The 27,908-nt window shown below is 41.0% G+C and overlaps 1 protein-coding gene across 1 annotated transcript in view; it reads left to right on the top strand.

The window, feature by feature from the left end:
- Positions 1-27,908, top strand: part of MCF2L (MCF.2 cell line derived transforming sequence like) — a 182,801-nt gene that overhangs the window by 93,968 nt on the left and 60,925 nt on the right. The window contains exons 4-6 of the mRNA XM_082245528.1: positions 18,178-18,268; positions 24,211-24,330; positions 27,611-27,727. Coding sequence (XP_082101654.1) covers positions 18,178-18,268; positions 24,211-24,330; positions 27,611-27,727 — 328 coding nt within the window. The remainder of the gene's footprint in view (positions 1-18,177; positions 18,269-24,210; positions 24,331-27,610; positions 27,728-27,908) is intronic.

Below are 27,908 nucleotides of genomic sequence, written 5' to 3'. Positions count from 1 at the left end.
TTTGCATTTTACTAAGCACGTGTAGCAAGGTTTCCAGGCCTATGGCCTGATGTGGGTCTGCCATTAGAACCGGTACTCTCTCCAGCCCATGTGAGCTGCGGCCCTGGGTGTGAGAACTGAAGCAGCGACAACTCCGGCATCTTTGTTTGTTGTTGTTATTTGATTTAACCACTTAATCCCCGGAAGATTTTACCCCCTTCCTGACCAGGGCCTATTTTGCGATTTGGCACTGCGTGACTTTAACGGACAATTGCGCGGTCGTGCGACGCTGTACCTAAACTAATTTGACGTCATTTTTTTCCCACAAACAGAGCTTTCTTTTGGTGGTATTTGATCACCTGTGCAATATTTTGATCATGCGCTATAAACAAAAAAAGAGCGTCAATTTTGCAAAAATAACAATATTTTTCACATTTTTTGATATGAAATTCCCCAAAAAAAAATGTAAAAATCAAAATTTTTTAACATTTTAGGCCAATTTATTTTATGCTACCTATGTTTGGTAAAACAAATCACAAAAAGCTTATTTTGATTGGTTTGCGCAAAAGTTATTGCGTTTACTATCTAAGGGAAAGATTTTTGTCATTTTTGTTGTTTGTTTTGTTTTATTTTTTTAACGAGTAATGGTGGCGATCTGCGATTTTTTTTTTTTTTTTTGTGGGACTGCGGCATTGTGGCGGACAGATCGGACCCTTGACTGACATTTTTGACACTTTTGGGGTTACCAGTGACATTACTGCAGTAATCAGTGCTATACATATGCACTGTTACTTTAAAAATGACACTGGCAGTGAAGGAGTTAACTTTATTGGAGAGGGAGGGGTTAAGTGAGTCCCTAGGGGCGTGTTTCTAACTGTGATTGGCTGTGGCTACATGTGTAAGAACAGAGATCAACGGTCCTACATAGTAGAACCGTGTGATCTCCATTCTTACACAGGGAAGAATGACAGGCGGCTTTGTTTACATTAGCCGCCTGCCTTTCTTCCGGTGTAACGGAAGATCGCGAGTGCCCGGCGGACATCGGGTCCGCCAGGAACACGCTCGGGGGGGGTCCGTGACCACGCGGGAGCGCGCCTCATGCGGCGCGCGCTCACTCCCTAGAGCCTCACAGGCTAGCGACGTAGACCTACGTCGCTTTGCCTGTGAGGGGCTGACTGCCGCAGTAAATAGTCGTGCGGCGGTCAGGTAGCGGTTAAAGGTGATGGGAGAAGGGAATGAGTGGGATACTCCCTGCGGCTCAAGCTAATTACACGTGGGACTTTGTTAGTGAAAAAAATGCCTGTTGGCGCTTCCATGACGCCAGCCGGCGCCAGCCAACGCTCACGGACTCTTAGAACTCTCTGTGTATCCTAAGAAGTGTTTAATCCCCAACTTATAGTCCAGTAGATCCAAAACTGAGAGCTGTAGACTTCCTGACACTGCTGTGCTGTGGAAGTCACTAAATACTGTCCCCCGCTTGGTATAGCTTGAGGTAGTATCTTGTAGAACTTTGTGTAACTGTCACTTCACTGACACACTCTGTACAATTCAGGGCCCAGACTGCTGGTACCCCCTTTACAACTTCCGGGTCCTCTACCTAGGCACCCCCATTACAACTAGCTGACACTGGATCCCAGAACCTCTTCCGGAGAGACCCCCTCTAACACTTCAGGCGAACCCCCCAGGGGCAATCCTCAGTACTCACGACCTGTGTAGGCTTTCATGGGATTGGACCCCTCTCGCTCTCCACAGGCTCTCTGCACACCGGATCCCCTCAGCTCAACTCAGCACTCTCTGGATACTCAAACGACACCCCGAGACATCCACTTTCCTCAGACAGGAGGAGAGACAGCCGCACTCTCCTTCCTGGGACTCTGCTCCCACCAAAGACAACCAAACACGCACTTCCCTCAGACTTATACCCACTCCCAGAATACTTTGCAGCATAATCTGCCTTCTGGGGTAGTTACAAGCTGGGATGTGTCCCCTGATTGGGCTTCCCACACTGCCCTATGAGAAGCCTCTCACAGGAGCCAGTGCGGATACTTCTCCCCTCAGCAGGCACATCTGGAAGTCCTGACACCCAGACTAGTCAAATCACAGCCCTGCTGTTAGGCAGACAATGTCCACTATACATTTTACCTAGCACCTATCTGTAGGGTGCTACACACAGAACAAGACTGACATGTTACATCCCCTTCCTGTCCGTGCTGTTTTTCAGTTTTTAGTGCTGTGATAGTTAGACTGATAAGTACCCAGGTCATGCAATGCTGTACCCAAATTATATTAATATCATTTTTTTAAAGACATAAAGAGCCTTCTTTTAGTGGTAATAATTAACCACTAAAGTTTTTCTACCTTTTGATATACAAAGGGAAAAATATATTTTTTACCAAAAAAAGTTTCCCTTACTTTCTGGCATGAAACATATAAGTAAAAAAATACCAGGACAGTACAAACACCCTAAATTACCCCTTTTTGGAAAGCAGATACCCCAGGATGATCTCTTTTTTTTTTCCATTGTTTTTTTGGAAAGGAAGACATACAGGAAATTAAAGTGGTTAAAAACAAAAATTATGGTGCACTTGGCCTTTAACCCATTTTCACTGGCATAACCCATATATGAACTCTCACAAAAGTGGGCTTTATTCTGGGGCACAGTATAATATATGAATAAAAGCAAATTTATGCAGCGCTAGCAACAAATTAGTGATAAAAAAATATATTAAAATAAACCAATCTATATCATATAAATCCAATGTATAATAATATTTCAATCACATTAAAGTGCATAAATTTCTGTGATAATTAAATAAAGTGCATAATTAGGCTGAACAAATTAATAAATATAATTTCCAAGTGAAAAGTTTAAAGTGCATAAATAGTGAAATAATGTCCTTATTGGTGATCCAAAAGGTGCCAAAGTGCCAAGTGAATAAAGGTGCTTGTGAGGTGAAGGTGCCCTCTTGGTTCCCCACTCACCGGATTAAGATTGTATAAAAGCCCTTGGTTTTATTGCACATTTGCCCAGGATCTGATGTGGGATTCCTCCGATGTGACCTCCGTGTTGAAATCGTCTCCGATATCACCATTAAAAGAAAAGAGGGCCATACATCGTGAAGTACATAAGGTCTATTTTATTTCCCCAAAACCGATTGAAAACTTACAGGATAAAAGATTATATGGGCATATAGCAAACAAAGCGAGTGGCGCCGCTATTAGCGTGCGTTCCACATACAGGAAGTTCCCGACTGGAAATGACGTTACGTCCGCAACCGGAAGTGCGTCAACACGTTTCGCCGTCACACACAGCGTCTTCAAAGAAGGTGGCTAGATGTCATGGATAAAGCAATCCCGCAAAACAGTCGTACAATCATTGATGGTCAGTGACATTTTAGAAGCCCCCACCTCCGCATTGGTGGTTCGACATCACTTTAACCCCTACACACACACACACACACACACACACACTCCTAAAACACTCCCACAATATTGATGGTCAGCGGCATATCAAACAACAACCCCACAGCCATTGGTGGTTAGTGGGATGATAACCCCCCCCCCCCCCAAATATTGTTTCTGGCACTTTAACCCCCCCCCCCCAAAAAAAAAATAAAACAATCCATTCCACAGCATTGTTGGTCAGTTAAATAATCAAAGCGGTGTTCCAGCTGGGGAAAAATAAATTAAAGTCAGCCGCTACAAGTACTGTACTGTAGCTGCTGATTTTTAATATATATACATTTACCTGTCCAGGGAGCCCGCGATGTCAGCACCCCAGCTGATTTTATTTCTAAGGGAAACCGGCATTGAAGCCTTTCGGCTTCACAGCCGTTTCCCTACTGCACATGCACAAAGCTCATTCTTATTGGCTTGGTGGCAGGGAAGGAGAAGGAGGCGGAACTTCTGAGGGACTGCGCCGTGGCGCTATCTCCCTGAAGTGGGGAAGGATACCTTTCCAAAAACAGGTAACCGTTCCCCCCGCTTTTTTTTACAGATTTTTTTTTTTGTGCAGCCGGGCAGCGCTTTTATCTTTCTCGCCTAGGGAAGAACGATGTTGTGCACAAATGCACGGCTGTGCTGAGGGGTCTACTGGGCCTCAGTACTTTTGCACATGTTTGGGTTTCCCTGCAAATGCGGGTGAGGACAACGCAGTTCAGGTCCAGAACCTCAGTTTTTCTGCAAAAAGCGTGTGGAACTTGATGCGTATGCAGATGCGCCACAGGGTTTTTCCAGGTCCCAAAGCCAAGCAGAGCCCTGCGATGCATCTGCACATGTGCTGCACATCAGGAATGACAGTTCAAGTGGAGGGAGGGTGGAGTCGTGATTAAGGGCATTGAAGTTCCTCTTTAATTTAGTAAGTAAAGGGTATCACTTAAAGTAGAACCAATGGCAAATATTTTTTATTTTTTTTTTATTTTGAATAGTGTAAAGGGAGGATTATAACTCCTGCCAGTTTTATTTTTGCCATCCGTATCCAATTTTGGAGATTTCCCTTCTCTTCCTGTCCAATAGCCAAAACAAGAAGTGAGAGGAAATCCTGCTATAGTGAGGAAGTCCCTTGTTGTGACCAGAATTAGTGCCCTCATTGGAAGATTTCCTCTCCATATTACTTTTCTGGGGACAACGCAAAATTTGGAATTTTCTATTACTTTTACTTTCAAGGATATTGGTAAACAGAAGATAAAGAGGGTGAATCTCCATTACAGGGACACAGAAAGCAATAAAAACCTGACAGGGGTTCTAATCCCCCCTCCCCCCACTCTATTTAAAAAAAAAAAAAAAAATTGCCTTTAGTTATACTTTCAACTCTAACATTTCCTGCAACATAGCTAATCACTGTTTATCGTCAGACTGGTTGATCAATGATGTTTGTAAAAATATGATGGTAGCCAAAGAAATGGATACTATTGCTAATCCCTTTGATATCTTATACAGTGGTCCTCAACCCTGGCCTACAGGGCCCACTAACAGGCCAGATTTGCAAGATAACTGAAATACATCCCAGGTGATATCATTTGCTGCTCAGTGATTGCAGTACCCTAGTCTGCATCTTCCCCAGGTAATATTTAAAATCTGGCCTGTTAGTGGGCCCTGAGGACCGGAGTTGAGGATCACTGTCTTATTAGACCAGGTTTACAACTACCTGTGTTCACATTTATTCATATCAGTGTATTTTTTTATGTGAGATGTAGTGCATTTACAAATGTTTTTGGTATTCTATTGGAAATTGCAGCAAATGAAAATGCTCCGTAAAACAGACATGCCTTGCTTTTCAAACCACAGCACAAAGCACAGTAGAGATCTACAGTAAATAGCCTGATAGCATAACATTGCTTCTTATATCACATGTATTATTTTGCTTTACAACATATGCATTAAGGCCCGTACACAGAAAATTGTGTGAAAAATACCGCTTTTGAAGCGATCGTACGATAATCTGATGGTTAGTACACAGCTTTCCAGAGCTGATCAGGACAGTTCATCTGATATTATCCGAAAATATTTCTCGTATGATACCAGATCGTATGATTTTTGCTTAATCTGTAAAGTCTTTGTCCGAAAATGCAATGCAATACATGACGTCACTTCTGAATTTTTATTCTGTCATACGAGAATTTTTGTAACTTTAGTAACCTCTTCATTTTCGATATGGAGACTAGCATGCAAAAAGAAAAAAAAACGTACAGTCATTTGTCCTATAATTTAATCGTGCGTACGAGGCCTTAGTGTCTATAGTCACTAAATGGTATCCAGATGATGGGCTTCTAGTAGCATTTTTCATTAGACGCTATGCAATGGGCACTCAGTGTTGCCTAGTAGAAAATCTTATGGCACTGTGGTGGTGTGATATGGGAAGTATAGTGCCCAATGTAATGTACTATACATATATATATTACAGAGTAATACCTCTGCTTCCTTAGGGTATTGTGAAAGATAAAATTCAGTTGGATAGAATACTGTATGCTTCCAGGGAGTTAAAGAGGTAGCTCTGATCAGACTATAATACACTAAGCTCAGCACAGACATGATAGTGCTTTGTATATGCTTTCCTCAGGCTGTACCTACAATGATGTGATATAAGTAGGGGCACCATGTCTCCCTATGAACAGAAGATACAGGTGCTTCCTCCAATGTCAATTTATTTAATTACATTTTCTAAATCCATACATGGTGGAGAAAATAATTACAGAAAAAATATTTTAACTAGATTGCATATGGAGAGATTCCTACATAGGACACTTAGTAAATGAATTGCAAGTGTTGAGACACAAAAAATAATCTAAAGATAAATCATATTTAATCATGTAAGTTAAGATAGGTCATATTTAATCTAGCTGGAACCCTTTTGATTATCTGTATTAGGACAATCCATTTCCACATAATTAAACTAAACATTGTTTAAAGTGTATTTGCACTTTGCAGCCATATTGGGGTAGCACCTACTTTATTACAGTTACATGTTTACATTCACATAGCATTGCTTAAATAATAATACAATTTAAAAGTTGTTGTTTACACCTTATAATTGCTTAAAAATCCTACCAATCCTTGTCTTTGTAATGTTAACATATTAATGTTTAAAGGTAAAACAAATAACTTAATGTCTGAACCCAGTTTTGCAACTTTGGCATGTGGTAGTAAACCTGTGCATATCATCGCAGTCAGGGCAAATGTGTGCGACCAAACCTTTTGTTTTTAACGTGAATTGTTAGACCTGGACAATTCAGTTTCATTGCAGGCTAGCTGGTAAGCGGGAAGGGAATTTTTGTTTTGTTTTTGCTATGGGCTACATGTCTCCCTACATACAGAAGATACAGGTGCTTCCTCCAATGTCAGTTTAATTATTTAATTTTCTAAATCCAGTCATGGTAGGGAAAATTACAGTAAAGGGATTACAGCTAGCTTTCATATGGAGAGATTCTAGGAAACTTGGTGAATCGTATCGGAACAATCCATTTCCACATATTAAAACTAAACATTGTTTAAAGTGTTTCTGCACGTTTGCAGCTATATTGGAATAACACCTACTTTAGATTTTCTACATGTTTCCATTCACATAAAGGTGTTTTAAATAATATTAAAAATTAAAAGTTGTTGCTTTCCCCTTATACTTGCTTATAAATCCTACCAAGGTGTCCTTGTATATGTAATGTTAACACTCTAATGCTTCAAGGTAAAACAAATCTTAATGTCTAAACAGTTTGGCAACTTGGCATGTGGTAGTAAACCTGTGCATGTCCTCGCAGCCAGTGCTGGGACAAGGAGCTGACAGACGGGACATGGGCCCCAGCTCCATGTGGTGTGCTGGGAGCTCCTTTCTGCAGTGCCACTCCTGTAAACAGGTTTTTGATTTTGTCTAGAGCATGGCGGTACTCTCTACTGCCACCTGCTGGCCACTACCATTTGTAAACACAGAAGAGGCTTCCAATGCAGCATTCTGTGCTTATAAGTGACACTGCAAGAGGAGCAGCTGCAACCCACAGGACTGCATAATAAGCTGCTTGGGAAGGGGGGGGGGGCAGAGCAGTGTAGGCTTTGGGGGGGGCCTGAGTACTGGGGGTCTGAATGTACTGGGGTAGCTCTGTGTACAGGGAGGGTCTCTTGAGTACTGGCAGGGCTGTGTGTACTAGGGGGGGTTCTCTTAGTATGGGGGGAGCTCTATGTAATGGGGTAGAGGGAGGAGGGGGAAGCTCTGTAATGGGGGCAGAGGGAGGAGGGGGGAGCTCTGTGTAATGGGTGGAGACGGGGGAGCTCTGTACTGTGGGAAGAAGTGGAGGAGCAAGGAAACAATAGTATACATTGTTTTTTTGGGGGGGTTTTTTGCATCATACCTTACACTAAATAAACAAGTGTTTTTTAATCATATCTTAAATATACTAACCCTGACCTTTTGACCCTTACATTGACACTAACAATAGCCTAAATCAAGCTCTATATATATATATATATATATATATATAATTTTTAAACACAGGCCTTTTTTGTTTACATGCGCCTCCTCTTTTTAGGAGAAAAGGATACAATGTATTTTTCTTTTCTCCATTCAGAAGGAAAAAGAGTCCAGATGTGAGTTTTTGAGTGATCACTGTGATAGCCAATCATAGACTATCACAGCAATCATGTGTTTGGAAGCCTGTCCTCCCCGCTCATAATCCTTTTTACAAAACCAGGAGCTCTTGGTTTACATTCTGGGAGTGCTCTGGAGCTTGCTTCCAGTGCAAACGCTGGTGCACATCAATGTGGTGCCATTTTTACATTCTCCTCTGGCTAGGAGAAAAATAAAAATGCATTTTTTTTTATCCTTTAAGAAAGAGGAGGAGCGTGGGCCTCACTGTGAAGTTGATGACAGTTGAGTCTTCGTGTTGGGCGCGCGCTCTCAGAAGAAAGCCTACCTCCGTGACGCTGCATATATGTGTGATGCCGGCACACATATATGCTTTTTTCAAGAGCTTGGAAAAGGAGCACGTGCTGGTAGTTTACCACAGTGCGCATGCTCCTAAATTCATCACGAGCACGCCGGTGACTCATACTCACACACACCATCATCACTTCCTGCTGGACAGGACCACGGAACGAGCGGCATTTCTTGACCCACAAGATAACCCCATGCAGACCCTGGACACCGGACCCCCGATGTTACTGTATCCACTTATTTATATGTAAGTTTTTATTGTGTCCTGCAACATTAAACCTTTTACTCAGAGGCGCCTGTTTTCTCTGTTTTTAGTGCTGTTGCATGTACATCTGACTTCCTGTTAAATAAAATTTTAGTTTTATTATCATGATATAAAATAATGGATGTGGGGGCCTTTTGGTGGGCGTGATTTTTTTTGAGGGAGGTGGGGGCAGCATTTCATTCTTGAACTAGGCAGCACAATGTATTGGGCCAGCCCTGCCCTTAATACTTACCTGAGCCCCATCTTGATCCAGGTATGTTGCAAGATAGCCTTGGCTATCCCAGACTCTACCTCCTGATTGGCACCATTGGCTCCTGCTGCTGTCAATCAAATTCAGTGAGCCAATGAGAGAGAGGGGGCAGGGCCAAACCACGGCTCCATATCTGAAAGGACATACAGGGCAGCAGCTTGGCTCCAGTGCCCCCATAGCAAGCTGCTTGCTGTGGTGGTCCACGAGAAAATTTTGGTGGGCTCCAGGGATTTTGCTTCAAGTCAACATTGTGGCAGATGTATAACACCCAAAGTTGTTCCAGTATTGTTCTCAATGTGCCCTGACAGTCGATACTGTCAGGGCGAATTGATACCTGATGCCTCCTCTCTATTTCTGGCTCCTGTGAACTCAGAGGGAGGCGTGGGGAGTACTGAAGAGAGCTGGAGGTAAAGAGGGGGGGACTTCCAATGGCTGTGCTGAACACAGAAGGGAAGGGAGCACGGAGCTCAAGCACATGCCTGGATAGGGAGATGAGATCCAATGATGAGTCTGTAAGCCAGCAGTGTGATGCAGGGGGGGGGGGAGCAGAAAGCCAAAGCATTGTGTGTATAAGGCAGCAGTGTGATGTGAGGGGGGGGTGGCAGAGGGGAGCAGAAAGCTGAAGCATTGTGTGTGTTAAGCCCCGTACACACGTACGGATCGTCGTCATACAAACGTTCGTCTTTTCTCCCCGGGATGTCGGTGTCTGTTGAAAAGTGCAAAGACAGCACAAGGACAGCACAAGAATTTTGTCCGCAGACTTCAGCTGACTGCAGAAGTGATGTCATGTAATGGTTAACTTTCCCTGTGTTTTTTATTTTCTGAGCATGCCCAGTCTTGCAAATCTGCGGTCTGTCGGCTGATTTCTGTACTGACAGGCGAACAATCGTCCGTTCTGGTGTCCGCAGACAAAAATTTTCATGTTTGCAAGAAAGACTCTTGTCCGCGGATTGTGCACAGACAGCTGTCGGAGGCACCATACTAACACGCATACAATCGGCAGATCTTTCGTCCGCCGATGTTTGTATGACGACGATCCGTACGTGTGTACGGGGCTTGAGGCAGCAGTGTGATCCAAGGGTCTAGTAGCCGTGAGGTGCAAAAGGTTGGCGTTCACTGAGCTAGAGATCAGTGCAGTATCGTTTCCACGTTTTCATAGGAAGCTGCATTAGGTGGACTACCCTCCAGCAGAAAACTTTGGGTGCACAATGTAGTGCTGTGACACATATTTTTAATGGGTGGCCATAGTTCTGCTCTAAATGGAGAATTTTACATAAATGCACATGTAAAAATTATAGCCATTTATGTAAACAGAGGCTTTAGTGATTGCAGAATCCTGTTATGTAACATGGACCATTCTGCAAAGCATTCTTTTCCTCTACTAGAGCAATCACAGCTCCAACCTAATAATTACATTTAGTTGGATTTATTTGTAATACACTGTTAAAAAAAATTAAAGGAACACTTTTTATTCAGAGTATATCATCAAGTCAGTTAAACTCCTAGGATATTTATCTGGTCAGTTAAGTAGTGGAGGGGGTTGTTAATCAGTTTCAATTGCTTTGGTACTAATGAAATTAACAACAGGTGCACTCGATGGGCAACAATGAGACAACCCCCAAACAGGAATGGTTTTACAGGTGGAGGCCACTAAAATTGTTTTCCCTACTCCATTTTTTCTGACTGTTTTCACTAGTTTTGCATTTGGCTAGGGTCAGTGTCACTACTGATAGCATGAGGCAATACCTGGACCCTATAGAGGTTGCACAGGCAGTCCAAATCCTCCAGGATGGCACATCAATACGTGCTATTGCCAGAAGGTTTACTATTCCTCCCAGCCCAATCTCAAGAGCATGGGGGCGAATCCAGGAGAAAGGCAGTTACTCTAGGAGAGCTGGACTGGGCCATAGAAGGTCCTTAACCCATCAGCAGGACCAGTATCTGCTTCTTCGTGCAGGGAGGAACAGGATGAGCACTGCCAGAGCCCTACAAAGTGACCTTCAGTAGGCCACTGGTGTAAATGTTTCTGACCAAACAATCAGAAACCGAAACAGACTTCATGAGGGTGGCCTAAGGGCCCAACATCCTCTAGCGGGCCCTGTGCTCACTGCCTGAAACAGTGGAGCTTGATTGGCATTTGCCATTGAACACCAGTATAGGGCCTGTATGCCACTAGCGCCCTGTGCTTTTCACAGATGAGAGCAGATTCAGTTCACCCTGAGCATGTGACGGATGTGAAAAGGTCTGGAGAAGCCATGCAGAATGTTATGCTGCCTGTAACATCGTTCAGCATGACCGGTTTGGTGGTGGGTCAGTGATGGTCTGGGGAGGCATATCCATGGAGGATGCACAGACCTCTACATGCTAGACAATGGCACCCTGACTGCTATTAGGAATTAGGAGGAAACCCTTAGACCCATTGTCAAAACCTACGCTGGTGCAGTGGATCCTGGGTTCCTCTTGGTGCACGACAATGCCCGGCCTCTTGTGGAGTGAGTAAAAAGCCAGTTCATGGAGAATGAAGGAATTGATACCAATAAATGGCCCCTATGCTCGTCTGACCTAAATCCAACAGAAAACCTCTGGGAAATTATGTTTTGTTCTATCTAACGCACCTCAGTCTGTTTAGGAGCTCAGTGATGCCCTGGTCCAGATCTGGGAGGAAATACCCCAGGACACCATCCATCGTCTCATTAGGAGCATGCCCTGACATTGTCAGGCATGGATACAAGCACGTGGGGGGGCCATACAAACTACTGAACACCATTATGATTTGCTGCAATGAAATTTCAGCAAAATGGACTAGCATGCTGCATCATTTTTTCACTTTGATTTTCGGGGTGTCTTTGAATTCAGCCCTCTGTAGGTTGATAATTTTAATTTCCATCAAACAATGTGGCATCCTTTTGTTCCTAAGACATTACCCAGTCCATATCGGTATAGATATGCAGCATGATATTTTTCCCCATTGAGAGCTGATGTGTTTTCAAAGTGTTCCTTTAATTTTTTTTGAGCAATGTATGTTGCTTGCATGTAAACGAGATATACATTTAAAAATAGATTCTATATTGGAATAGACACGTTTGTGCAAAAAAAAAAAATACATATAAAGAACATAAAAAGGAACTGTGTTTCAGGGTACTGCAGTGTCGAAATATGTAAGTGTCACTGTGAATGTTCACTGCAGGCGTTCCAGTTTTGCTTTTGCAGAGATTGTATGTGACAGCTTGTGCGCAGATAGAGAATATCCCCAGCCTTTTCTAGAGGCAAGCCTTTAATAGAATCATTAGCCTGAAGGGACCAGGCGGCAGCAGTTTTGTCTTGGGCTTTTTGCAGGACCCTACGACAAAACAGCCAGTTATGTTGGCGTTTTATGTAAAAATGCTGTTTCCTAATACACCTTGGCTTTACCTTCAGTCTATACTGTACATAGTCTTATACTTCTTTTACATAATGAAAGCCTTTGATCAACATTGCTGCCAGCTTCATAGAATTGTTGATGAACACTGAAACTGTGGTTTGCATTAGCAAAAACTGAATCTGAAACTCTATAGTCGAAGAACAAGGGTTTATTTACAAAAAGTAGAGCAGAGTTGATAAACCGGGTACAACAAAAAATCAGCTTTTACTTATTTCTTTCATAAATCACCCTCAACTGTATTCCCTTCCAAAGCACAGGCTGGTGTTTGTGCTGGCATTGGCTTGTGAGCTGAGCATTGCTGGTTTTATTAAGTCTGACAAATATGTCTTTAGGTTTGATGCTATGACACCATACTGTGCAATGTCTGTCCTGGCAGAGCTTAGATTTTTCCCTATGAAAACAAGCCATGAACATCCTACGAGGGTTTGTAGTTGTATTGACAATTTCCTTTGGCATACTTAAACTGGTTAGAACAGTGGTCCTCAACTCCGGTCCTCAGGGCCCACTAACAGTCCAGATTTTAAGTATTACCATGGGGAAATGCAGACTAGAGTACTGCAATCACTGAGCAGCAAATTATATCACCTGGGATGTATTTCAGTTATCTTGCACACCTGGCCTGTTAGTGGGCCCTGTAGGCCAGGGTTGAGGACCACAGGAAGTATCAAATGGGGTGTGCATTTTTATGCCAGTACTGGTGGGAGTGGATCCAGCACTGCTTAACCTTGGAGAGAATAGGAATTGGCTGAAAAAAAAATGTCATTGGTTTTACCGATATCCCAAATGGTTGTTAGTGAGTAGTGTTATGTGCAGTCTGATGGCACATGGATGAATATCGTCACATGGGAGTGCATTATATGGCCCAGTGGACAGTGGTGATTTCGATGATGGCTTTGTCATGACACTTTGAATGCAGTTTTAACTTTTCTGGCAGTGAGAATAAAAGCATTCTATATATAAATAGGATCTCTATTGTGTACTGTAAGTAAACGGCAGTGGTGTATCCATGTTTGAAATTGTAGCAGTGTTGTGTGGCGGCTTAGCCACGTGCTGGGCTTCATGTCCTCCATATGTACTAGTGGTGGAGCACTTGTACTCCTTAACTCTGCCCTGCAGAGGTTTGTCCCCTTAGACTGAAGTGCTATGGGCACAGGATTCTCACCCGAGCACCAATACAATAAAAGCTCCTCTTGGAGGCCTAACCAGTACCACTCAGTAGCCCCTTTCTTTCCATACCTTTCTCAGGCTTTGTGACAATCGACCCCAATAGCAGCCTTACCAAGCACTTGTTCTGTTCATTCCCATCATAAGGTTACAGGAAAGAAGAGAAACTTAGTTGATTGCTATTTATAAATCTTTTCAGTCAGTAGTGACCGCACATTGCGTTTGCTAAAGCCATACATCCCAAGCCACTGGGTGTGAAGGAGTTCTATATGTCCTGCATTTCTCCTCCCTTGCTTCTTCCTAAAAGGAAGCTCCCAGAAGCTAGAACCTCAAAAATTACACATATTTGTATGCCTGATGGTAGCCATACACTATATGAAAAATCGGCTGAAATTCGGTCATTTGGACAGTTTGTTCATTTTTCAACCAGTTAATGGGCACAAATCAGTAATCTGTTGTGACAATTTTGAGCAAAAAAAATGAAGGACAAGTTTGAAAATTTTCTGCCGCACGAACGATAAATTGAAAGGTTAATGTGTTTCTCGTCCAAATTGCTTGCACTAGCTATATGTGAAAAAACAAACAAAAAACATTCATTTATGTCTCTTGAACGATTTATCAGTTATTGAACGATCGTTTGCTCTCACGGCCGAGTGTTTTTTTTTCCGGAAATTAGTTTGAATGTTTTTTCGTATAGTGTATGGCCAGCATTCATTCTTGCGCTGTTTCCTATGACCAATTCCCCCAGCCAGACTACCAACAGAATCTACCCAAGATGCCCCAAACTGAAAGGGGTGGGCTGGCCTTTCTCTGATACACCCCACTCACTATTCTGGGGACCTCTAGGGGCTACCTAAGCATCTACATTGCCTACTCTTTAGTGCAGGTTTCCTAATGCGAACTATGGCAATATCTAGTGACCAATTCCGGGAACTACACTGGGCACTCGTGTCCCTATCCTTCAACATCATCCACCATTTATACGAGATAGGAACACCCATGTAGCTTGCAGCACAATGATCCACATTCTTCATAACCTAGTGCTGAATAGTAGGTCAATAAATCGTGGATGATTTTGGTAATACAGTTTTACAATTGTACGTGTCCTAGATTAGATCCGATATATAAAATATGCAGGACAGTTGTTAATCCAATTTATCAAAGTTTTCTGTTCTTTGAAGATCTTCACAATGATCTTCTGATTTGCTCCTTTTTTTTTTGTCTGTTAAATATACCATTTAAAGCGTTTTTGTTATTTCTGGTAAATGAGTGCAAAAAAATACCTGTTGATCATGTAGGAAATTCTGCTCCGTGTCTTGTACACACTTTCTTTCTGCACACTTTCTTTGTTATCACCTGAAGCCTTACAAGCCCTCCTAGTTCTTTTGTTTGGAATACAGATCTATTCGACTTTATGATGTAGAGCAGGGATCCTCAAACTACGGCCCTCCAGCTGTTGCGGAACTACACATCTCATGAGGCATTGTAAAACTCTGACATTCACAGATGTGACTAGGCATGATGGGAATTGTAGTTCCTGAACAACTGGAGGGCCATAGTTTGAAGACCCCTGATGTAGAGAGTAGAGTAGGGGGAGGGTTTCAGTAGTTCAGCAAACTGGGCAGAACTGATCCCTATTGGTCCACAAAAAAATGATGTGTGTTGTTAGCCCACAACAGGAATTAAAAGGTCAAGTGCATTTTCTTGCATAAGGAATTGCAAATGTATTGGAGGTACACTTTTTTTTTGGGGGGGGGGGGGAATGCAATCCCCTCTGGAGGATCAATGTACAGTGCATGGATTTTAACAAACTTTGTTGCAGTTTCTGAACTGTGTATGCTCTGAAGAAAAAGCTGTTTGTTGTCTGCAGAGTAAGTGAATGTGAGCACATTTTTTTAATATTAATCAGCTGATGTACAGGGCTTGTGGTGGTCTGCAGAGCAAAATGTAGGGTCTGCATTCCTTTTGAGGCAATTAACCCTTTGGGAGTATCTCACCAAAAATTACAGTTTTGTTGTTGAGGGTGTCTAAAATCTGACTTGTATCTTAGTTCAGACGTCTAGGAAAACCAGTGGGTCAATCGCACAAGCTGGAAATTTCTTGGGGGGTGTTGGCATTTGTATATGCTATAATATTATTTTTATATTCGCTATATCTTACTACCAAAGTGGAGTTATCCTTTAAGTAGTTGACTTGCTATGCAGAACTAGTAAATCCAGTTATCCACTATTGAGGCAAAAGAGAAGCTCTTTGATGCATATTCAGTACAGGTTCATGTGATACCTGTGGTTCATTTGCATTGAAATAACACCCCAGGCCAAGGAGTTAGTTTAGCAGCACCATCCATTTATAGGTGCGTTTTTTTTTTTTCAGTTTTATCAATGCAGTATAATAGCTTTACTCCAGCCATAGGCAATCTTTGTTATTTTCCGATTTGTACAATCTCTTTTAGAATTACATACAGCAATGTAGTATGAAGACCTCCATGATTCAACATAAATTGAAAGAATCGTTTAGGTAAACCATTTTATTATATTGTATTGTTTTGGTAATCCTAAAGAAGATTGTACAGGGATTATACAATCAATTTGTAATATTTGTCCCTCCAGGTGTTGTGGCACTACAAGTTCTAGCATACCCTACCAACTTTGTGGTTGATATTGTATTTGATATGACAGGCTCAGGAATTGCTGTGACTTTGATCTATTAAAGTTAGAAAGTATTTGTTGCCGAACACTTGTATAGTCTTTAACAAATGCCCTTTTGCTTTGATTGCTTCCCCTCCACTCATTATAGAAGCCTGAATCCTCATCCAAAAATCGTCTTGTGTGGCTAGCTTTAGAAGCTGATCTCTTCCAGTAGTATGCAAATTGTAATAATGCAAGCAATATATTTGCAGCCAAAGCACATTTTAAAAGCAGTTTTGAGTTTTATATTGCAAATTCTGTTTTATATATATATATATATATATATATATATATATATATATATATATATATACACTGTATGTGTGTGTGTGTATATGTGTATATATAAATATACAGGCATACCCCACTTTTAAGTACACAATGGGACCAGAGCATGTATGTAAAACGAAAATGTACTTAAATTGAAGCAATACCTTTTTCCCCTTCTCAATGCATGTAAATACACAAGCTCTATAGGGAATCTTGGTCAGCTTGACATGGCACTGTTACAGGAAACAGGACTATGACATGGTGGATTACCTAGGCAAGCTGGCCGACCACAAAAAAGGATATGTTGTAGTCCTGGGTCCCCTCTCGATGATCCCTAAGTTTGGTATCCCTGTCACTTATGGTTTGGGAGTAGTGCCATGTCAAGCTGACCAAGATTTCCCATAGACGCCAATGTTAAAAATTGGGAGTAGTGCGATGTCAAGCTGACCAAGCGGTGTCCGTACTCGCGAGTGTACGTAAAGTGAGTGTACTTAAAACGGGGTATGCCTGTATATATATATACTGTATGTGTGTGTGTGTATATATATATATTTATATATATATATATATATATATACAGTATGTATGTGTGTGTATACATATATATGCTGTATGTATGTGTGTATATATATATATATATATATATATATATATATGCTGTATGTATGTGTGTATGTGTATGTATATATATATATATATATATATATATATATATATATATATACTGTATGTATGTATATAAAATTTTAATCCATAGATGGATATTTAAAGTCTAGTTACAAGTGCATGGCACTTCTAGTTTACCATTCTCTTTCCTTGCAGCCTTTTTATTTACTTATTGAAATAAAATAGGTTATGTTCAGTTTAGCTAATACTGCAGCAACAGTCATCAATAATGGCTCTTCTCCGTGCCGTCGCTGTTAATTATTTTAGCCTTTCCTATGCTACAATCTGTATCTCCCGCAATGTACTTACCATTCGCTATTCTTGTCAGCCTTTCAGCGTTTTTCTTCTTCCAGGCTGCTGTGATTGGCCCCCACCCCCCCCGTCAGATGCTGGCACTGCACTATTTCCCTGCTTCTTCGACTAGAAGCAGATATAGGGCTAGTCATGCACCATGTCTACAGCATATGCAGCTAAACAGAGCAGAAAGGAGAAAAAACAAAGGTCATTTCTTCAGTCAGCAGCGAAGGCAGCTTTGCATCTGGCTCGCAGCTCCTTCTCAGTAACCAGCCGTATAATGTTGCTGTGATTAAGGTGGACCCACAACCCTTAGTGCAAATAGACTGATGGTGCAGCATCAAGGGATGCTTAAACCAGGTGGATGATGGAGACTAAATACTGCATCATAACAGCTGTGTAATTAATGCATCTGTATGGATATGCATCGTTTGCTTTTGAGGATGAGACAATTCTGTATGGGAAAACCAATTGGAAGAATGGTGGTGATGGGGAGGAAAATCAAATGGATGCAGGCTGCCGCAGATTGAACTAAAATGGAATTATTAACATTGCATGGGTCATATAAAACCAGCTCCATGGACCCCACATGGGAAGGTGGAATTGAGCCTGTGTAAATACTTTGAGGTTTTATTTCAACATCCGTACTTAGGTTTGCTCAGCAGGGAGAGAGTTAAAACAGCTGCACCATAGTGAGGAGGCAGCATCCACACGTGGAATAATAATAACTACAGCCTCTCTCATTCTCTCTAATTCTACGTCTAGTTTACAAGATGCGGGAATTGGATTTATCCTAGTCATTGACCGGAGACTGGACAAATGGACATCTGTGAAAGCGTCAATACTAAGGATTGCGGTAAGTCCTTTTTCCTTTAATGCTAAATCAACAGTTTCATAAATAGGTCCCTTGGTGCATACGTTTCTTCTTCTTTAACGTAAAATAGCCATGTTTTCTTATACATTATTAACCATTTATTCTGCACCAGTCATAGTCATCCACTCAGATATAGCCTGTGATGCATGTTTCTCATCATCCTAAAGCTGAATTGTACGCAGCCTTTTACATTTTTATTTTTCTATTCCAAAATCAGAATGCGTACCTGGTTAAACCTTGGCATACAAATCTAAATTTCTTATCTAAAATCTTGAAAATAAATCCCGGTTTTTCAAGGTCACGATAATAGCATCATTTGGACATAAATACCATGGTTTATTTGGATAAATAAGTGTATTTCTGTGTATTTTTGTATCTGTGACTTTGCCAGGCAATGTGGTTATTGATATCGCTATGCCATGCTGTTGTGAAAAAAATGAAGGCCTGCTTGCTGCTGTTTTATTTACCTTAGTAGCACTTAAAGGGATTTCAGTACAGCTGCTCATCTAATTCTGTTGTAATGCAAATAAGCTACTGGTAAGCAAAGCATTTTGTTCATGATCCCTAGATAAATATGCTAACTGTCAGTGCAGTCGCTGTTATTCTAGACAGTTTTGGGACATTATGGTATAACTGAATCTTCAGGTCTAATTATTGACCTATTTATTATGCTTGATTTTTTGGCATACAGAATGAGAGGCCAATAGGATGCTGTGATTCTAAGAGCAGGACTCCTTGTGTCATCTATTCATAGTTTACTACTTTTCCAGTTGAAATTGAACTTTTTATACATTTCTTTGAGATTGTGGGTAGGGGATCGGTTTTTAGGAATGTGTATTAGCCTAAGCATACAGTTAACAATAGATTAGGTGTACAGTACTATTAGTCGTTCTCCTCTTTAAAATGTCAGCTGTCCTGTGCAGGTATAGAGGCTACTGGTACAGGATGAGGAGATTTTGAAGCAAAATAAGGAATCAAAGTGTTAATTGGGGCATTACTTTTATTGCTGGGTTTTAGGAAGGGGGGGGGGGTTAAAGGCTGTCTTTAGAGTTAGGTGATAACATGAGGCCCTAAACATTAAGAGTTTATATACACGGGATTGGGTTAATGCAGATCTTATTACATATTGCTCTTCCCTCCATATAAATTCTCCACAATATTGTTGTAAAAACAAAACACTTGTGGAAAAAGGTTAGGAAATATATACTTACCTTAACCCCCCCCCCCTTTCTAAAGCGAGATCCTGTGAATGCAAAGTATGCCAAACCATGCAAGGATGTGTTTTCTGTATTTTTACTGCAAATCTGCCACATATGAAATAGGATCACGGAATTATGTAGCAAGCTGAAGCAATACTGGGCACCCTTCAAGGGGCAGTAGGGGGTCTTGAGATCTTCTAGTGCAAGGGTATTTTTTTATTTGTCAGGAGAAGAAATGAGTAAGTTCAAATAGTGCAGCAGGTTGGGTTTGTTCACAACCAAATCCTTTTTTTCCAAATTAAAAAACACAAATGAGTGCCTTACCCTAAAAAGTACCAGTGGATAATAGTAGGCATATTGGCAATATTCTCAAGAGCATTATGAATCTGCAGTTTCCTATTGTGCCTTTTTTTGATGCCCTCATGTTGAAGTACCCACTAAAGGGTATACAGGCTGTTATCAACATGGAATGGGGTTCATATGATTACAGTCCATCAGTATGGCCAGCATGGGAGTCACTAGCTCCTGACACCTGGAGCACATGCCCAACATCTCTTGCCCAATGCCTTGGGTGCCAATGTCACTACTGTCCGGTCTATTCTCTGCTTCCTATGGCTGCTTAACATGCTGCTTAACTATGGGGCAGCCACATTTGTTGTCAACAGATGGGAGGAGGGTGATTTGAAACAGGGTACAGCACATCATGCTTCTGCTCCTCAGCACCACCACCCCATGCTTTGCTGCCAGCTGAAGTGGGGACATGAGGAACTGAAAAGGCTAGAAATTCAGCTTGCCATGCCATCAGAGGAGTAATTGATTGTGTATATACAGGCGATATAAAAAGTCTGCACACCCCTGTTAAAACGTCAGGTTTCTGTGATGTAAAAAAACGAGACAAAGATAAATAATTTCAGAACTTTTTCTACCTTTTATTGTGACCTATAAACCTGTACAACTCAGTTGAACAACAAACTGAAATCTTTTAGGTGGAGGGAAGTAAAAACAAAAAAATAAAATAATATGGTTGCATAAGTGTGCACACCCTTAAATTAATACTTTGTTGAAGCACCTTATGATTTTTTTACAGCACTCAGTCTTTTTGGGTATGAGTGTATCAGCATGGCACATCTTGTCTTGGTAATATTTGCCCACTCTTCTTTGCAAAAACACTCCAAATCTGTCAGAATGCGAGGGCATCACCTAAGCACAGCGCTCTTCAGACCCCCCTACACATTTTCAATGGGATTCAGGTCTGGGCTCTGGCTGGGGTATTCCAAAACTTTAGTCTTCTTCTGGTGAAGCCATTCCTTTGTTGATTTGGATGTATCCATTGGGTCGTTGTCATGCTGAAAGATGAAGTTCCTCTTCATGTTCAGCTTTTTAGCAGAAGCCTGAAGTTTTGTGCCAATATTTACTGGTATTTGGAACTGTTCATAATTCCCTCTACTTTGACTAAGGCGCCGGTTCCAGCTGAAGAAAAACAGCCCCAAAGCATGATGCTTCACTGTGGGTATGGTGTTCTTTTGGTGATGTGTCCTGTTGTTTTTGTGCCAAACATATGTTTTGGAATTATGGCCAGAAAGTAAAAATTTAGTGTTCACCCAGCACCCAGTAACTTTCTCTGTGATTTTTTTTTTTTGCCATAATACCTGCTAAAGCAGCATTTATAAAGCTTTTGTAAGATTGTGCCCAGCTCCATATTGATAAAGAAAGTCTTAGTGAGTGTTCTGTTAACACATCTGTTACCGCATTGTGCAGCAATGCACACTATGTGTGTTGCAGTGCCATTCATGGAACACCCCCCCCCCCCCCCCCGCCCCGAAAAAATAAAAAATGTGCATGTTGCTCTATATGCTGAAAAGAAACCACATTTGCATCCTATGATAAAGCATTGTTTTGCTAAATAATTTTAACTTTCTTCAGCTTCCTGGTTTTCTGAGGCACTGGTGATGAGGCCAATGCCTTCCAGCTACCCACTGGAAAACCTGTTTTCCTTTTTTTTTTTTCCAAAGATGCAGTAACAAACTGTGCCAGATTCTGTACAGTACATGTCCGAGATCTGGGGCAGACATCATCAGTGGAGTGTCACAAGGAGAAAAGAAAAAAAAAAAAAGAAGAGGATGTATTTTTTTTTTTTTTAAATAGTGGAGGTTATTTAGGACCAGTGGTAGGACAGACCAGGATAGGGGACAACTAGACTAAAGAGGAGTATAAATGTAAGAAACTTTGTTCCCAAATGTACCTTTTATTAAGTTCTGGTGACTTAAGGGGGAGGCCCACTTTAACTTAACATAAGTTACCGCACAACACGCCCTAAGGCCCTGTGCAGATGTAAATGGGACCATAATTATGGCTTGGGTATTCAAAGTGAACACAGTTTACCATATTTACAAAGATTAGCTTTGTAACGTGAACAGCTTCAACTCCTTTAGTAAATTAACCCCTTTGTGTTTTCCAGCTCTCTTTACAGAATAGTCAGTGTGATATTTGGTGTGGCTTTTTAACATTGCAACACTTCAACATGCCAGTCAAAAGTGAGGCAAGGAAAGTTTGGTGAAAATAGCAACAAAGTAATCTGACTATGCGTCTTCTCTCTCTTTTTTTCTGGTTATCTTATCCTGAGTCCCACTGATTTTCTCTTTCCTATTTCACTTCCAACTGGTTGGATTATGTGGTGTGACCGGTGATTATAAATCTGAGGACAAGGACTGCACTCCTGACAGAGTCTGAGCTTGTTGACGGATGGGTTATTATAGGGACAATAGCAGATGGTGCTCCTTGAACCACAGTGAAAAGATGAGATGTCACCAGCACGCTCTTGTAATCATACACTCTTTGGTTTTGATTTACTAAAACTGGAGAGTGCAAAATCTGGTACAACTGTGCATGGTAGCCAATCAGCTTCTAACTTCAGCTTGTTCAATTATGTTTTGACAAAATTAAAACATTTAATCTGATTGAGTTCTATGCAGCGCTGCACCAGATTTTGCACTCTCCGGTTTTAGTAAATCAACCCCTTTCTATTAGTGCAACCCCTTTGTATTAGGCTGATGCTTCGGGGGCCACAGAGGATCCCTTTTTTTTTTTTTTTAGATGACATAGTGACCTAGTGACCTTTCATCATTTCACTGTGAATGCTGATCAGACAATACTTTCCTTTTTCTTATTTTTATTAATTATTTGGTGCAAATAAAATTTTACTCAGGGATGTTTTGCAATGTACAACACTTTATGCTCAATTCACAAAGCTAGCAAACCAGGATAAAGTTATTTATTTTTTTTAAAAAGTGACCGTTATTTTAGGTTGAGTTCAAAAAGATTTGAAAATGATATCCTTGTATTAAAGCTTTGTGAACTTAACCAGAACTAGCACTGTAATAACTTTCACCTCTGGCTGCTGTTTCTGCTGGAATATGAGAATTGTTCTTGACTTGAGCAAACTTGCTTTTGTGCTGAGAGAATTTTACAAATCTAAAGTGCCAAAAATAAAGGTAAGAGCCCATGCACACTAGATATAAAAATGCTACTATTACAGGCATTTTGCATTTTTTTTCTTCAGCCTTTATAAGCAACTCTATGTTGGTCTATGTGTTCATGCACATTAGAAAGTTTACAGGCATATTTTCAGAGGAGGGTTTAGAGGCAGAAAAAAAAATCTCTTAAGAATTGCACTTTTCAGAGAAGCTTTCCGGCTGAAAAAAAATGCTTAACTCTCATTAATGCGCCTAAACGCAGAATGTAGGAGTGTTTGGAATTTTCAGGTTACCTTGGTTTTAGTGAAAAACGAGCACAGGGGAATGTTTTGGGGGAAAAAAAAACACTTATAAAAACAAATGCTCAAAAAAATTTTGTGCAATATGAGCCACCATGGGCAATTATTTTGCCGCTTCTTTTGCCCTTAATGTGCATGGACAATTAAGCTTATCAGAAATGGCATATTTACAACAGTATGAGTAATAATATGCTGCGCCTGGCATAAATGCTTGAATGATATAGTACAGAAAGCAGCTGACACAAAGCAGCTGACACAAAATCTTGAGTATTGCAAAAGATCGATTGTAAAGAATATAAAATAAGTTCAGCGGTAATCAGTTCAAAGGAAAAGTGTCCATATCCAAGGGGAAAAACATAGGTGCAATATTCTATTCGTATTGTGGAGACCACCACTGACACCCAATCACACAGCCTCTTACCAGTTAGCATAGACCCTCACTACAAAGGTCTATGGAAGCGGTAGATCATATAGAAGGTGCAAATGGCAATGGAATCCTCTAAGCGTTTATCCTCAGTGCTCCTCTCCAAAGGTCTCCATAATCCGAATATATCATGCGGAGATAAACCGGACACTTCTCCTAGTGTGATTGTCAAAAAACACTTTATTAAAAAGCAAGAATCCCTTACATTAAGGTTAAAAACATTCAGCATGTCCAGCATATCCAGTGTGTCCACAGTCTATCCACATGCAGTCATTTCAAACCAACAAGATGGCCGCCACGTCCCAGTCTGTAAGAACGTTGTGTGTCATTGGCTCCTCCCAAGGAGGACGAATTGAAGATTGCACCTATGTTTTCCCCTTGGATATGGACACTTTTTTTCCTTTGAACTGATTAGCACTGTACTTATTTTATAATATTTACAACAGTGAAAATCTTTTTAAAATCTTTTACTTAAGCAACAGCACTGTGAGTAATATGTATGTATGTTTGTCTACGGTTTCACTTACAGGCATCATTCCCAGGGAATCTGCAGCTTGTCATTGTTTTGCGTCCTGCAGGAATCTTCCATCGCGCCCTGGCAGACATTGCCTTGAGATTCAACAAAGATGACTTTAAAATGAAGGTACCGGTAAGTAATATATACAGTATAGCAATTTAGTTGTTTAAGTAAATGGAAAGCGATGGTGTTGTAATAAACTTTGCTGCAGCAAAAAATGCTTGGATAGGTTTACACTTTGTTGTGGGAAGTCGCCGTAAAAATGGAATAATAATTATAAATTGGACAAATCAGGAATTATACAAGTCTATGTGAATAATTAAATTAAAAAAGGCATAGTGTTTAACATTTATAAGCAGTCCTTGAGCTCTGCCAAAGCGGAGATAACAGCGTTGATTTTCTAAATGCGTTGAAAATCTTCACTGCATAAATTGTAGCTGTATTCACTTTTAATACCCAGTTATGTATGCATATAGTAGGGTTACCATTCGTCCCTATTTCCTGGGGACAGCCTCTGTTTTAAGGGGTCTCTCCCCAGGAAACAGGCATTCTCAAGGGAATAGCATACCTAGGTGGGTGGACCAGAGTCTTCCCTCCTTCAATCCCTGGGTAACTCGCTCTGACTGCTACTTTCGGAATGTCCCATACCTGTCAGGGATGGGGTATGTCCAGGTGGAGCTTGCAGAGCAGGAAATTCAGGGAAGGTTTACACTATGTACAGATTATGTGTTGGGGCAGATACCGTACATGAAGTGCAGCCCCTGGAGTTGTCACTGCCTATGCATCATGGAGGTTGGCATCAGACTCAGATATTGACCACTACTATTCAGGACTAAAGCAGCAGTCTCTTTGAGCTCATCCATGAGCAGCTGCACTAAGATCAGCTGTGAAAACCAAGAAGAAGCGACAGTCCAGATTACCTGTTGCTGTTGCTACAGAAAAGAGGAGGCAGTGGCACCAGGGACAGCAAGCAGCAGCACAAGCCTAGCAAGGTCCAGAAGTCATATCATTCTGGACCATCAGTATCCACTGCAGAAATAATGGGGCAAACTCTGCTTGGAGGAGTCCAGGCATAGAAGGAGGTCAAAAAAAAGGGGGGGGGGGGAGATAGCCACGCTTAAAAAACCAAAGGCAGCCAATACATAGGTAATATCAGACCAAAAACAATACAAAGAAATGTGTACAGCGCCAAAAACTTCATGAATTAATTATATGCATCAGAAGTGTAGATAGACTAAAAAAGTCCGTGAGGCCAGGTGCTTAGGGTCAGTAAAGAGTAGAAAGAAAGTTCCAACACCATATAGCTGAAATCCCAAATCTTGGAGGAACCATGTGCACAAGTAAAGTAATCCCCTTACCGGAACATTAGACCCCCGGTTAAGGAAGGTGAAACAGGCATGGTTTACAGAGACCACAGGTTAAGCGGTATCCCCAAAGATAACTGGCACCTGGTACGTCACACTTGCTTCATCAATACTGTTTGGATCGTCATAAATTCACACTTCCTAAGTTCCTTGCCACAATTGGTAAAGGATGCCCAGATGAATAAATCCAATTAGGGGTGGACAGGAACGATCTTCCCCCACGTGTTATACCGGTATAACACATGGGGGAAGATCGTTCCCGTCCACCCCTAATTGGATTTATTCATCTGGGCATCCTTTACCAATTGTGGCAAGGAACTTAGGAAGTGTGAATTTATGACGATCCAAACAGTATTGATGAAGCAAGTGTGACGGACCAGGTGCCAGTTATCTTTGGGGATATCGCTTAACCTGTGGTCTCTGTGATCCATGCCTGTTTGACCTTCCTTAACCGGGGGTCTAATGTTCCGGTAAGGGGATTACTTTACTTGTGCACGTGGTTCCTCCAAGATTTGGGATTTCAGCTATATGGTGTTGGAACTTTCTTTCTACTCATTACTGACCCCAAGCACCTGGCCACACTGACTTTTTTGGACTTTTTTAGTCTATCTACACTTCTGATGCATATAATTAATTCATTAAGTTTTTGGCGCTGTACACATTTCTTTGTATAGAAGGAGGTCAAAAAGTCAGCAAGAGCCTAAATCGGGTGCTAAAAGAGCAGAAATGTGAATATAAGCAAACTGCTTCTGCTACGAGACTTTCTTTGGCAGATCTTTACATTTCTGCAGCTTACTGGAATATTTGTTGATGTATGATTTTCTTTTACTGACAGAGCCTGTTTGCATATATAAACTTAAAGGTGTCCCTCCATACTATGCATGCATATCTTGGTGCCTCCAAATATGTGAAATCTGTTTATTTTGTCTTTATACCTTGAAAGTCTGCCTCTTGTTCCAAAAGTCTGTGGCCATTTTATTTTTTTGTTGTGTGTGGTTAAAAGTGGGCATGGTCAGTAAAATGTTTTCAATAAGAATAATTTCACTTTGAAAATCTGGTAACCTTAATATAGATTTAATTTAAAGCAGACTTTGAACTCCAAGCAAGGCCCGCAAATTTAGTATTTCCCCCCCTCCCCTTGCTAAAAGAACACATTTAACTTTAGAAAATACTTCTAGAGGGAAAAAGTAAGTGGAAATATTAATCTTTTTTCTGCCTTTTATAGTACAGGGGTGAAATCACTCTTTGTAGGACAAGATCCTGGGTAATACTGACAACTCCAAATCTCATGAGATGACACTACAGCACAGTACAGAATCATCATCTTGCGAGATTTGCAATCCTCAGTATCTCAAAGGATCTCGACATCACCCTCACCTATAGCACCATGTGTACTGATTTCCCACACTGAAACTGTGCACTGTAATAAAGAAGCTCTAATTTCTACATAATAACTTGGCAGTGTCTGAGGGTTTGCACATTTTCCTTGGCACCGCATTTCTGCATTATTAGTCTTTTACTGCTGCTACTGTACACTAGCCAACTAATTTCTCTAATTTACTTTTAGGTTTTTATTACCACTGATGTTGAAATGGAGCAAAGTGGATCTATTATTTATTATTTTGTTTCATTTTTTATTATTCTTTATATATTTATTCTCCTTTTATTAATAGATATCACTAACCTATTACATCACCCTTTAAAGAATACATTTTCTACAACATGCCTGTGACTTCAGTACTCACTGCAACAAAGCTTAAAAACTACCATGCCTATTACTGTAAAACAAGTACCCATACAAACCCTAGAGTTAGTGAAAGCAAAAGCCAATTAACTTGATTTTTACAATTTGAAACGAGAATGGGGAGGCAATATGAAACCCACACAAGCATAAGCAAATAAAAAAAAAAACTGAAATGTAGATAGCGTCCTTGGTTGTAGCTGAACCCAGGATCTCACAATTTCAGGACAATAATTCTAGCTGTAGCTCTGTTGTGCATAGAAGATGGTTCACAACTGATGTGTTTTTTACCATTACTTTTGCACAGATCATAATGCTGAATTCAGCCGCAGAATTACAAAACTACATTGACAAGACACAGCTTACAAGAGACCTAGGTGGCACACTGGATTATTGCCATAAAAACTGGCTTGTACATCGGACGGTAAGAGCTTTTTGTTGTTTTTACAGGTTTGGACTGATATTTGGCTTTTGAACAGTCTGAATCAGAGTGAAAGCTGCCTTTGGTGTCTGTAAAATGGAACAAGATTTGGCATTGCTGGAAGATTGGTCAAACCAGTGGAGACTGCAGATCAATGTTTCTAAATGTAAAATAATGCACCTAG

Source organism: Pelophylax lessonae, assembly GCF_965119305.1.
Source record: "Pelophylax lessonae genome assembly, chromosome: 2".
NCBI classification, from domain to species: Eukaryota; Metazoa; Chordata; class Amphibia; order Anura; family Ranidae; genus Pelophylax; species Pelophylax lessonae.
Note: the sequence above shows the minus strand (reverse complement) of the source record. Positions and strands in the feature narration are given on the sequence as shown.